The following is a 12,868-nucleotide window of genomic DNA, read 5'->3' on the forward strand; positions in this document are numbered from 1 at the left end:
TTTTTTAAATAGCACATTTTTTCCATATTAAACAATATATTATTTCCACATTAAAATATAATTACACAGATACCACAAAGATTACTTGCGTATCGCTTTATCTTTAAAAAATCTAAGTAAATCATATATTAAAAAAAAAAAATTAGTGTAAATTTTTCCATTGCACTTTTAGTTATTTATCCTTAAATATGTAGTGGGTAATTTTTGGTGCTTCCATTTCAATACCATCGAGGTCGTTTTATTCATGCAAAAGATATAGAATTTTCATTACTATAATACTTATTTTAAAATGTTATATTATTACTCTTATTTTTTATCTTGAAATAATATATTATTAGCCCTTATATGAAATATAATATATTCTAAATTTATTTCATGTTAAGATATAGATATTCCAACTTATCATGTTAATATCTAGCAATAGCCATAAAGTAACTCAAATTCAAAAATTTTAATATTTAAAACTTATCTAGAGATTTAAAAATTCATCTTTTAATTTAATTCATTTAGATTACATGCAAGTTTGTTCCTTTGGCCCTTTTAAGCGATGTTTGATTGGATTTAAATTATGAATTTGATTAAATGGGTTTGATGAGTTAAATATGTCTATTATTAAAAAATATGTGGCTCTAACGACATCACATGTCAACTAGGAGAGAAGAAGGCTTTTGAGGTGTTTAGCTAGGAGCCGTTTGGACATGATTTAAAATCATGACTTGAAACCATGAGATGAAATCATGTTTAGATATGCAATTTGGATTTCTTAAGTTGTATTTTTTCTTATAGACATAAAAACCCCATAAGTTGTAAAAAACTATCAAAACTTTCCCAATTCTTATACAATCTTATCAAATGAGCAAGTCATAGTTCATAACAAAATTAATACGCTACTAGAATGCCTTTCTAAAAAATACAGCATCAATTGATCAAACTATAGTTCAATAAACAAGAAAATTCAACATGAATAGTAATGTAACTACTCTTTAATATAATCCTCTCACATGGTACGAATATAAATAACGGTTGATAGAAGTTAATGAGGATTGGTAAATGGTTGGTGGGAGTAGTTTTTAAAAATATCTACCAACTTATGTGACTTTTTTTATAAAATATAAACTTGTGGGTCAAGTTTCACATTTAAAAATTTTGAAATCATGATTTGAAATCCCAAATCATGCCTTTTTGAATGATTTGGGATTCATCTCATGAGATGAAATCGCATATCCAAACACTGATTTCATCTCATGACTTAAAATCATGATATGAAATCACATGTCCAAATGCTTACTAGGATTTTTTGAGGAAAATAGTGATATTTGAATGATTTTATTATTCTAAATGAAACAAAAATGATTTTTATAGAAAATTTCTTGAACTTGGGTGACCATCCAGAAAATTAACTCGTCCGAATCATTCAAACAATCTACTTAACGTTTCGTCTTAAAGAATTATTTCTTTCTATTGGTATACCTTCATTGATAGTTTAAACATGGTATATTCACACTCATCCCTAGGCTTTAAAAAATGATGTTTAATTTTCTCAAATTTAGAAATGTTATACGACATATTGCAAAACAAATTATACCTAAGGCGTACTAATCCAAAGAAGAAATATCCAAATATCTCTACTAGTATGACTTTTTTTAGTGTGCTAGTCTTAGGCATGTTTTGGATACTTTAAATTATTTAACTGATTTAATTAGTGGTAGATTAATTTAATAATCATATTACTAATGTTTGGTTATTGTATGTAATTATTAGTTTCACTAACAAAATGTTCTTCAAAAAGATTTTAATTAATCTACTCAATTTATGATTATTGAATTGGATTACCCACTTATATTTTCGCATTTACAAGATAGTAGCAATCTACTTTGAAGCTCGCCTAGGGCCTTTCAACTTGACTCTACGTTATATAAGACTTGCACTCAAATATGTTTGTGTCTGGTTTTCTCATATTTTATCACTTACTGTTGTTGACCAACATGTGATTTGCGCAAGATATCCAAATAAACTTTACGAAAATGAAAATCTCTTAATACTTGTTAACATATATATTCCATGTTAATCTTGTGACATCTCATGTTGTTCTAAGCTTGTAGATAACAAAATCGAATACTAGAATAAGACGATTTAAAAAAAAATTGCACTTAAAATGGTTCTGAATCGCCATATGGAGACAGATCTAGTGCATAAGTTATGGGTTCATCCATAGTAACTTTGGCTCAGACCATGCGTAATGATATAAATTTCGATAAATAAATACAAATAATAGATTTCGAATCCACTAAATCGAACGGGCTATGGTAGAATTCTGAAGTCTAGCGACGAAGAGACAAAAGCACTCCCATGTTCTTTCTAGTCTCATTTGTGTTTCAAGGGCCTCCCTCTCTCCATGCATAATATTCAAATCTTGAATTCCCCTGTCAACACAATCTCTAGGTCGGGCTCTAACTGAGTCCCCCCTGGTATCGATAGAAACAAGTGGACACTTTGTAGTTGGGCAATTCGCCACATGATTCTTGAAGAATATTGGAAAAAGCTTGCACATTTTGTGATGATAAGGGAACTCACAGCCACTATTCTTTGGGTGTGCACAAGGTAAACCTCGCTCCTATGCAATCTACACACAGGAAAGATAACCCGCACCAGACAAGATTTTGCACATTTATTTAACTATTTAAACAATAACTTTTCAGTTAATACTCCATTGTGTTGCTTTGCTCTAACAAAAAATGGATCGCAATCGACAGTCACTTTCTAGCCAAGATGGAATACAAATGCTTTGGCCTATAGCATTTTCAAACCATAAATGGCATTCTTTCATAAATGCTACTTCCTCCGTTTCAATTTAAGTATCTTAGTTTGACTTGACACAAAGTTTAAGAAATAAAAAGAGACTTTTGAATCTTATGGTTCTAAATTAAAGATGTTTGTAAATGTACTAAACTGTCATTTGAATCTTGTGGCTTTAGATTTGTCATGTATGATGTTTGAATTGTTAACTTACTAAATATAGAATGAGGCGCTCTTTTTGAGACATATCAAAAAGGAAAGTAAGATACTTAAATTGAGATAGAGGGAGTACAATAGTTTTGTTAAATTATTAGCAATGGAAAGGTACCATGAAAAAGTATATACTTCCGCAAATTGAATAAATTAAGGTAAGCCTTTTATAACATCTTGAAAGCTAAATCAAAATGCAAACGCAATCAAGTAGAATAGAAAAATAAAAATGAAGATTTCCCTTCTGGTACCAAAACCTGAAACGAAATAATTCTTGTAAATATTCAGTAAAGCCAAGCATCTACATTCACACAACTCACAGAGCTCTGCTAATGGAAAAAATATAACCAACCGTGCATAACCTGAAAAGCGACAGAACAGCTGAACGGACTTTAGTGGCAGCTACCATTTCCATGATTTACTAGCCAAATCATTTGAAATAAAAGATTAAACGCGAGCAAAATTAAACCAGCATCACAGCATGTTGATACAGAGCAGCTAAAAAGTAAAATATCATACTGCTCACAAGATTGGATAACACATCAAAAAAAGAAACATATCTCTGATTGAAATAGCATTCATTTGCTGGAATTTAACTAGGGAGTAATTAATTTATCAAACCACTCTTAGATGCACATCCTGTGAACCACTGCAAGACCATATTCATCATACTTGGCCTTGCTATCCACGTCTGCACACCAAGTACAAGTTAGTGCTGATCCCTTGAGCTTAAAGAAGTTATCAAGACTACATTCACAATTAGAACAATTAATTTATTTGGGAATAAGACGTAGTTAATTGAATTACTGATGAGCAAAAAGAAACTAACTTTCTGGAAAGTACTGAGGGAAGCGATAATTGATTCTCCTATCCAGGTGTTGTGCTTCCTCTCAGGTGGTGCAACCACCTCGATCTTCGTGTTGCTTGGAGCAAGAGCAGTGATTTCCTTGCTCATACGCTCTGCTATGACAGGAAACATAGTCGAGCCACCACTAAGCACAATGTTTGCAAATAAATCTTTCCTAATTGTAGGAAATATTTTCCGTGTTTCCTTTCATTCCTTGAATTGGTTAATATACAAAATATTTTGACCTAAAATAGGAGATTACAAAATATTCTAACTAATATTTACATAATCTATCACACCCCCGCAGTCGAACGCTTAGACTGTCTCGAAAATCTTCAAAAAGGACCCGAGGAAGACCTTTAGTGAAAATATCTGCAATCTGATATCGGGACGGGACATGAAGGACACGAATCTGTCCCCGCGCAACCTTCTCACGCACAAAATAAATGTCCATCTCAATATGTTTGGTGCGTTGATGTTGCACCGGATTTCCTGAAAGATATATGGCACTCACATTGTCACAATATACCAACGTAGCCTTGCGAACCGGACAATGTAGTTCCAATAAAAGATTGCGAATCCAGCAAGACTCAGAAACAACATTAGCAACACCTCTATATTCCGCTTCAGCGCTAGACCGAGAAAGAATAGGTTGTCGCTTTGACGACCAAGAAATCAAGTTGTCTCCCAAAAATACACAATACCCCGATGTAGAACGACGAGTATCCGGACATCCACCTCAATCTGCATCTGTGTATGAGACAAGGTCGGTGACTGAGGAGGGGTAGAGATGCAATCCATGGTCAAGAGTGCCCTGAATGTAGCGCACAATTCGCTTAAGAGCATGCATATGATCGTCCCTCGGATCATGCATATGTAAGCACACTTGTTGTACAGCATAAGAAATATCTGGTCTCGTGAAAGTGAGATACTGAAGAGCACCTGCGAGACTACGATAATGAGTGGGATCCTCATAAGGAGCACCCGAAGTAGCACTGACCTTCGGTTTTGTGTCAACCGGAGTGAGAGAGGGCTTGCAAGAAGACATACCAGCGCGATCAATGATTTCCTCGGCATACTTCTGTTGAGAGAGGAACATCCCACCCTTGTGTCGGGTCACAGCAATGCCAAGAAAATAATTCAAAGGACCTAAATCCTTCATAGCAAATTCGGAACCAAGACGATCCATAATGGAACGACGGAGAGTGTCTGAGGATGCAGTGAGAATAATATCATCAACATATAATAAAATGTATGCCATGTCAGTCCCCGTATGGTAGATGAATAAAAAATTATCGGACCTGCTATTTGAGAAACCAATGGAATACACAAAATCTGCAAATCGTTTATACCAAGCACGTGGAGCCTGCTTAAGTCCATAGAAAGACTTACGCAATAGACAAACATAATCAGGATGTGTGCGATCTCGAAAACCCATAGGTTGATGCATATACACAGTTTCCTTGAGTTCACCGTGAAGAAAAGCATTCTTTACATCCAGTTGATGTATAGGCCAATGCTTGGACAAAGATAGACTAAGAAAAGTGCGAATAGTCGTCGGTTTCACCACCGGACTGAACGTCTCACCACAATCTATGCCAACCTACTGAGTTTTGCCATCACCTACAAGTCGGGCTTTATGCCTCTCAAAATCACCATTAGACTTTTCTTTATGAGTAAAAATCCACATAGAACGAATAACATTAACATTAGGTGGACGGGGGACCAACTCCCACGTCTTATTTTTAATAAGAGCATCAAATTCATCAGCCATAGCCATTTCCAATTCGGGTCACGAAGGGCGATCACAGGGTTACGAGGGAGGGGATTTCGTAACCATGGTCTTCAAGTTAAACGTACGTTTTGACTTAAAAATACCATGTTGACTCCGGGTCACCATTCGGGGGGGATTGGTAGAGTGGGGTGGCTGGGGTGATGTTTGTGCGGGTGGGGGAGATAGAGCCGAGGGTTGCTGGCCCAAGGCAGAGGGGAGAGGGGTAGACGCGGTAGGGGAGGCGGCTGCCAACAGAGGGGACTCGGCAGTACGTGCCACAGTGGGAGGGGGCAGGCGACTGGGTGATGGGTTCCACGGTGGGAGAGGCGGCAGTCGGGTGGGTCACGGGTTCAGCGGGGGGTGGGCTGAGCAGATTAACGAGATCATTAGCCATATGATGCAACCAAAATGGCGAAATCCCATCATCCAAAAAATCATAAGTAGTCGAAGTGGGAGAATGTAAATTGGAAAATGGGAAAACATTCTCATCAAAAATCACGTGACGAGAAATAATGATTTTGTTGGACGATAAATCATAACACTTATACCCCCTATGATTCGTAGGATACCCCAAAAAGACACACGGTGTAGACCGGGCTTGAAATTTGTGGATAGTCGGAGAAGGAAAAAGGGGATAGCATAAACACCCAAAAACCCGAAGATGAGAGTAAGATGGTGTTCTTTGATATAGCACTTGAAGAGTAGAAACATGACCCAATAATTTGCTTGGTAAAATATTAAGAAGATATGTTGCCATTTGTAAGGCGTGATGCCAAAACGAAGGGGGGAGAGAGGCATGAGCAAGGAGAGTCCGAGTGATATTATTGATAGATCGGATTTTTCTTTCGGCTTTCCCATTTTGTGATGACGTATGTGGACAAGAAAGACGAAAGGACATCCCATTAGACTCACAAACTTTCTCGAATTGTCCATTATCATATTCCCTCCCATTATCACATTGGACATTTTTAATATGACGTTCAAATTGGGTATGAATGTGGGCTTTTAAAGCCAAGAATTTTGCATAAACATCGGATTTCTTAGCTAAAGGAAAAGTCCATAAAAACTTCGAAAAATCATCCAAAAAAAGAACATAATACCGATGACCCAATGAGCTTAACACGGGAGAGGTCCACAAATCACTATGAATAATAATATCAAATGGCATCAAAGTTTCAGAAATAGAAGAATCAAACAGCAACTTAACATGTTTACCAAGAACGCAAGAACGACAAACACTAGAATGACTAGATTTATTACATTCAATGATTTTATTACGCCTAAGACAATCTAAAATAGACTTTCCCGGATGACCTAAACAATCATGACAAAAAGGAGAGGACAACGCCGCAAAGGTGGATGGAGTGGTGGTTGGATATTTGATGGTGGTGATTGGATAAAGATCTCCCCGACTATCACACCGCATTAGTGCCATCCCCGTCTGGAAGTCCTTCACAGAAAACCCATATGGATCAAAGTCAACAGACACAGAATTATCAGTAGTAAACTTCCAGACTGAAACTAAATTCTTAATGAGTTTAGGAGCATGTAAGACATTCCGTAAGGATAAAGGGGGGTTTGGGGGAGGCAAACTAGTATGACCACAACCACGAATTGGAATCGAATGACCATTTCCCACAACAATACCATTATTTTGATTGCTCAAATTAAAATAAGACGAAAGATTACTGTCAAGGATGTCATATGAGAAGTGGCCCCGGTATCCATGTACCAATTTTGAACGGGCGGGTTCAAGGTCATGGTGTGCATTGCGGACTCGACGTCGGTTGGAACATACGACCCATGAGGCGCCACTGCTGCCGTGTAGAGCTGCTGGGCTAGAGGAGGGCCTAATATACCCTGCTGCCGTGGCGGGCCAAGCGGTGGACGAGCCCACGAAGCAGTCGGGTACGGGCAGGGGGGAGGAGCAGCCACCCAGCGAGGCTACGGAACCCACTGTCAGTTACCAAACTGGCCGGCAGTCCACGGCGTGGAAGAGGAACCCGCTGGCTGCGGGCCGCCGCTGCTACGGCCAGTACTGCCGCGTCCGCTGGCAGTGAATTTTTCGCCGCCTGAGCCGCGGCCAGAACCACTGTAACGGGCAGTCCCAGAATTTTGGCGGTGAGAATTTTTTCCTTTCCCTCGGTGTGAGCGTGTGTTTTCAGAGGGCGGAGCCGCGTCGTCGACCGCAGCTACTATAGCCGAACCAGACCCGTAAGATACCATTACCGCAAGTTCACGTTCCTCCAAAACAAGGGAAGACCGAGCCTCGGAGAATGGGGGGAGAGGCTTAGCATGGCGAATTTGTGTCCCAACCCCTTTGTACGCTTCAGTGAGACCCGAAACCAATTGAAAGACAAGGAGGCTATTCGTCACGGGAGCCCCGATGTTTTTCAGTTGATCCGCAAGGCTCTTGAGACGTTGACAATAGGCGGATGCATTGGGAAAATCCTCCATACGAGTCGTCGTGAATTCTTGTTCGAGAGTCACCGCACGAGAGATTTGATGATCTTGGAATATATCACGCAGGCGAACCCAAGCGTCCATGGCAGTAGCGTCTGGTTCAATGATGGTGCTTAACAGATCATTCGAAATTGTCGAATATATCCATTGAAGCACGGTGGCGTCAATGGTCGTCCATAATTCGACTTCCTCATCAGTTTGGGAGCCGGCTTCTCCTTACCTTTGGGTGGAGGAATAATATGATGAAGGACCTTGTGGGAACGAGCATGAATCTTGAAAAGCTCGGCCCATGTTCCGTATTGTGAGTTCTCCATCTCAAGAGTAACAGAGATGTTATTCTTGATATTCGAGACCGCGAGGGCTGGATGGAACGAGGACTTAGCCGGAGTTGGGGTTGCCTCGGCCATGGCGGCTGTAGTGGAGAAAGTAGGTGACGAAAAAAGAGGAAGAAGAAAGAGGGACTAGGGCGTAGCGGAAGGAGGAAGAAGAAAGAAACCCTAATTTGATACCACGTAGGAAATATTTTCCGTGTTTCCTTTCATTCCTTGAATTGGTTAATATACAAAATATTCTGACCTAAAATAGAAGATTACAAAATATACAAAATATTCTAGCCTAAAATAGGAGATTACAAAATATTCTAACTAATATTTACATAATCTATCACTAATATCAACGTCGCATCTCATGATTGAGTTGTAGGCCTTTTCATGAATTCCTGTCGGTCCCTTGTCAACCAATGATGGCTGGAATAGGACTTCAGGACAACGGAACCTCTCAGCACCAATATTAATGACTTGTCCATCAGGAAGCTCAAAGCCCTTCTCAACTGAAGATCTATTCTCAATCTCCTGTTGAAAATCCAATGCAACATATGCAATCGTCTCCTTTATATGACAAATCCAATTTCCTCTCATCGTACAGGTAATTATATAACGACCCTCGCAGATTAACTTCGAGAGATAATATGTAATATCACTACCAGCAAGATGTAACCGCGAGATAGCATGGGGAAGTGCATGTCCCTCATAGATGGGGACAGTGTGGCTCACGCCATCACCAGAATTAACCACAATGCCTGGTTGAAAAATAACAAACAAATTAGTGACTGACTATAACAGTAGAGAACCAGTATTTCTTCTACTTACCAGTTATGCGACCGTTACCAAACAGAGAGAAAACAGCCTGGATTGCAACATACAAGGCTGGAACACTGAATTTCTCAAACATGATTTCGGTCATTTTCTCTCGGTTTGCTTTGGGGTTAAGTGGCGCTTCAGTCAGAAGATCGGGATGCTCCTCGGGAGCAACACAGAGTTCATTGTAAAATGTGTGATGCCACATTTTCTCCATATCATCCCAGTTTCTTACTATGCCATGTTCAATGGGATATCTCAGAGTCAAAATACCTCTTATTGACTGAGCTTCATTACCGATATAGAGATCTTTATTTCTCATTCCAACCATGACGCAAGTATGACGAGGACGACCAACTATACTTGGGAACACAGCCCTGGGAAAATCATCCCCAGAAAAGGCAACCTAGAGAAACAAACAAGCAGTCATTATTCATTAGTAGGTTACTGGGGGAGAAGTGTAGTTAACACCACGCATGGAGCTGAACTTGCAACCAGTGTTTTCTAACTAACCTTGCTCATTCCAGTTCTGTTGTCATTAACAAGTGTTTGAATATCCATCCAATCAGCCATCTTGTAAGGACATCAAATAGTTATTTTGCAAATTATAATTTAGGTGAGACATCACTGGCTGAAATACGGAGTCGAAGTGAAAATTGGTCACAAGATCAGCTCAGTATGCGAGAAATTTCTGATTCTCCCTTTCAACTCCCTTCAAGCTCAAGCTGAGATAGATTTTCATACTTCCACCAGAAGTCACCGGCGCTATGAATTAGCACATGAACCTCCCCTTTCTCACTAAGTGCAGAGAAAACAACAAGAACAACAGAAACAAGATAGTGAAAACAAGTTGGGAATTCATGCAAAAACCCTCAAAAAGGAAGGAGTCTAATAGTAAAGGTCAATTGGTGCAGTGGGAGTTCATTCAAGCAATTTGAAGATATCTCACTCATATTCAAAGCCCAAAACATGGATCTTCCATTCTTTGAGACAGCATTCAAAAAATGAGTCCAAAATAATTAGTTAGAGATCATTTTTCTTTAATAGGTGCTGTAGGAACCTTAAAGAACAGGAAAATTCTATTGATGTCATTTTATATAGTTTCAGTTTTGATTTAAATCTATCACTAATTTGTTGCATGGTTATGATTTTCTTTTTAAACGCATCAAAGCACAAAACTTTAAGGTCTTCATCTTTCCTTTGAGAAAGGTTACTTTATGATAATATATAACATATGTGAACCGGTTGACACGAGCAAAGCTCAATCAAGAACCAAAAAGAAACTGGCTTTACAGAATTGCAGAGAAAAAATTGTCTTGTAAATCCTTTTGGCTCGATGACATCCCCCTAAATCCTAATATCTAATAAATAGATTTCCTAGCAATCAATAATCCCATCAAACTTTGACATTCCCTTTTATAATCACTTGGAAGCAGTGACAAAGCCAGAATTTCTAACATGAAAATTTAAAAATCGATGCACTTTAAGTTTTCTTTAGATAAAGGAGATTCAACAGTTACATATATGTAAAAAAAAAAAAAAATTACCTACATACGCACTAGAATGTTCCGGCGAGGAGATTCAATTGAACCTCCTTCACCGTATATATAGCTCCCCCAGGCACGGACGCACATAGGCTCCAGGGGTGTCGGATGGAAAAAATTACTAAATATGCATGTTTAATTAGTATGAAAAATTAAAATAATGATACAAATAATATAAGCTGACACTCCCAAGCAATGAGTGTTTCTAGCATCGTGAAATGCAGGCCCCCGGGCAATAAAAGGGGACGTCAGCACATGGAATGTACTGGTATGTAAAGCAACTGAAAGAATTAACATGGGACATGAAAATAACATAACAGAGACTGAGCTGAAACATGATCATGAACATGAGTACATATACATATATAACATGTGTAAAGTATCGTGAGTAGGGAGAGCAGTAAATATAACCGACAACATGGTCTGGTACTTGCGTCCTACAAGCAGAACACTCATACCTTGCCAAGGACATGAGATTTAATAATATTATGAAAGGATCTAGTCATTATGAGAGATCGTCCTAAGCATGGGTGGAGCAATTCTCATCCTACGGTGGCTACGTAGTTTCAGGTTGTTTGAAGCCTTCTCAGTAATTAATGCAACTCCCACAAACATGAACATGTAAAATAAGTGGCACTTGCTGCCCATGGTTTTCATGAATATAACTTGCTTGTACATGGATATCATGAAATAATTTGTAAACGTGGTTTCATGAAATAACTTGTATTTAGCATTTATGTATCTTGTATCATAGCATGAAAGTAATTATATAATATAGTTGCATGAAAACTTGTAGACATGTAGGATATTCATGAAATAATCATTTTAGCTAAAACATGCATGCTCCCATGGAATACAAGATATGGGTTTTCATGGATTACAGACTGATTCTCAATAATCATATGGAGTTATTAAGAACACAATGATAGAATAATAGCAATTCATACATAATATAATCATGGACATGGGCCTAGGGTTATCATGAGCATGGTATAGAAACCCTAGTTTTAGTAGAAAATCATAATTTATGGATTTTGAGGGGTGGGGAAGAACAATGATGTTCCCACACGTAGATAGTAACTCTACATACCTGGTAATGCTCCAAACTTGAATTAAAGATTTTAACTTTGAAGAAGATTTCCAAAATCTTGAATTTTTGAACCTTGAGATGGGTTTTCTTGAAAACCCTAGTTTAGGAACAATGATTTCTTGCTTAGATTATTAGAGTATATGTTAGAATTGAGTTGAAAGGGTTTGGATTGACTTACCTTGATGTTTTGGATTGTTGCTAGGGCTTGGAATTGTGAATAATGAAATAAAAGAACTCAAGGCTTGAATTTATACAAAAGTGAGGCGGAAGTTATATGGACATATTATACGGTCCGTATAATATGACCATATTTTATCATGGCTGAAAACAGAACGTCGATTTGAAGCTTCATGAAGTACGGACGAGTTATACGGTCCGTAAAATTATATGGGACGTATAACAAATTCGTATAACATGATCAGTGAACGGACTGCAATGTAATCCTTCCGTAAAATGGCCATAACTTTTTGTACAGATGTCCCCTTGACCCCCATAATATACCGTTGGAAAGGTATTTCAAAGGGCTATAGCTTTCATTTAGGAAGTTTTCCCAAATTCCTAATTAATAAAGGGGTTATGGTCGTTGGAAGTAAGACCTTCTACAAACTCACTTGCAAACATGCCCCGTAGAGTGGCTTCCAACGTTGCTTTACCCAAAGACATTTCTTATGACTTGATTAGTTTTCAAAACACTTCCTATAACCATCATATTGGTTCCATTATATTATCATCTTATGAGTTAAACCTTCGCCCGAAGCTACGAGGTGTTACATTGATGTTTCAATTTTAACCTTTTTGCTATTTTAGCCTTTCATCTTCTTTCTTAGTAATAAAATTAGTTATGAGTTTTTGACTTGATGCCTTATATAAAAGGAAAAGTATTACTAACATTTTTAATTAGACTATTCTGATTACATTTAAAATTGTTGAGTTGTATTAACAAATTCTCTCTGCTTCTTTTTACTAGTTCTGTCACGCCCCGAACCATGGCCTGGACGTAACACGGCA

The 12,868-nt window shown here is 38.1% G+C and overlaps 1 protein-coding gene across 1 annotated transcript; it reads right to left on the reverse strand.

The window, feature by feature from the left end:
* Window positions 1-3,632: 3,632 nt before the first annotated feature.
* Window positions 3,633-9,811, reverse strand: LOC132627312 (actin-66-like). Its single transcript, XM_060342583.1, has 5 exons — window positions 9,740-9,811; window positions 9,239-9,632; window positions 8,762-9,168; window positions 3,832-4,033; window positions 3,633-3,697 (listed from the first exon to the last, which is right to left on the reverse strand). The coding sequence occupies exons 1-5, from the start codon at window positions 9,797-9,799 to the stop codon at window positions 3,633-3,635; spliced, it is 1,128 nt and encodes a 375-aa protein (XP_060198566.1). The 5' UTR covers window positions 9,800-9,811.
* Between the last annotated feature and the right edge of the window lie 3,057 nt (window positions 9,812-12,868).

This window comes from Lycium barbarum, chromosome 2 (assembly GCF_019175385.1).
Source record: "Lycium barbarum isolate Lr01 chromosome 2, ASM1917538v2, whole genome shotgun sequence".
In the NCBI taxonomy this organism is placed as follows: domain Eukaryota; kingdom Viridiplantae; phylum Streptophyta; class Magnoliopsida; order Solanales; family Solanaceae; genus Lycium; species Lycium barbarum.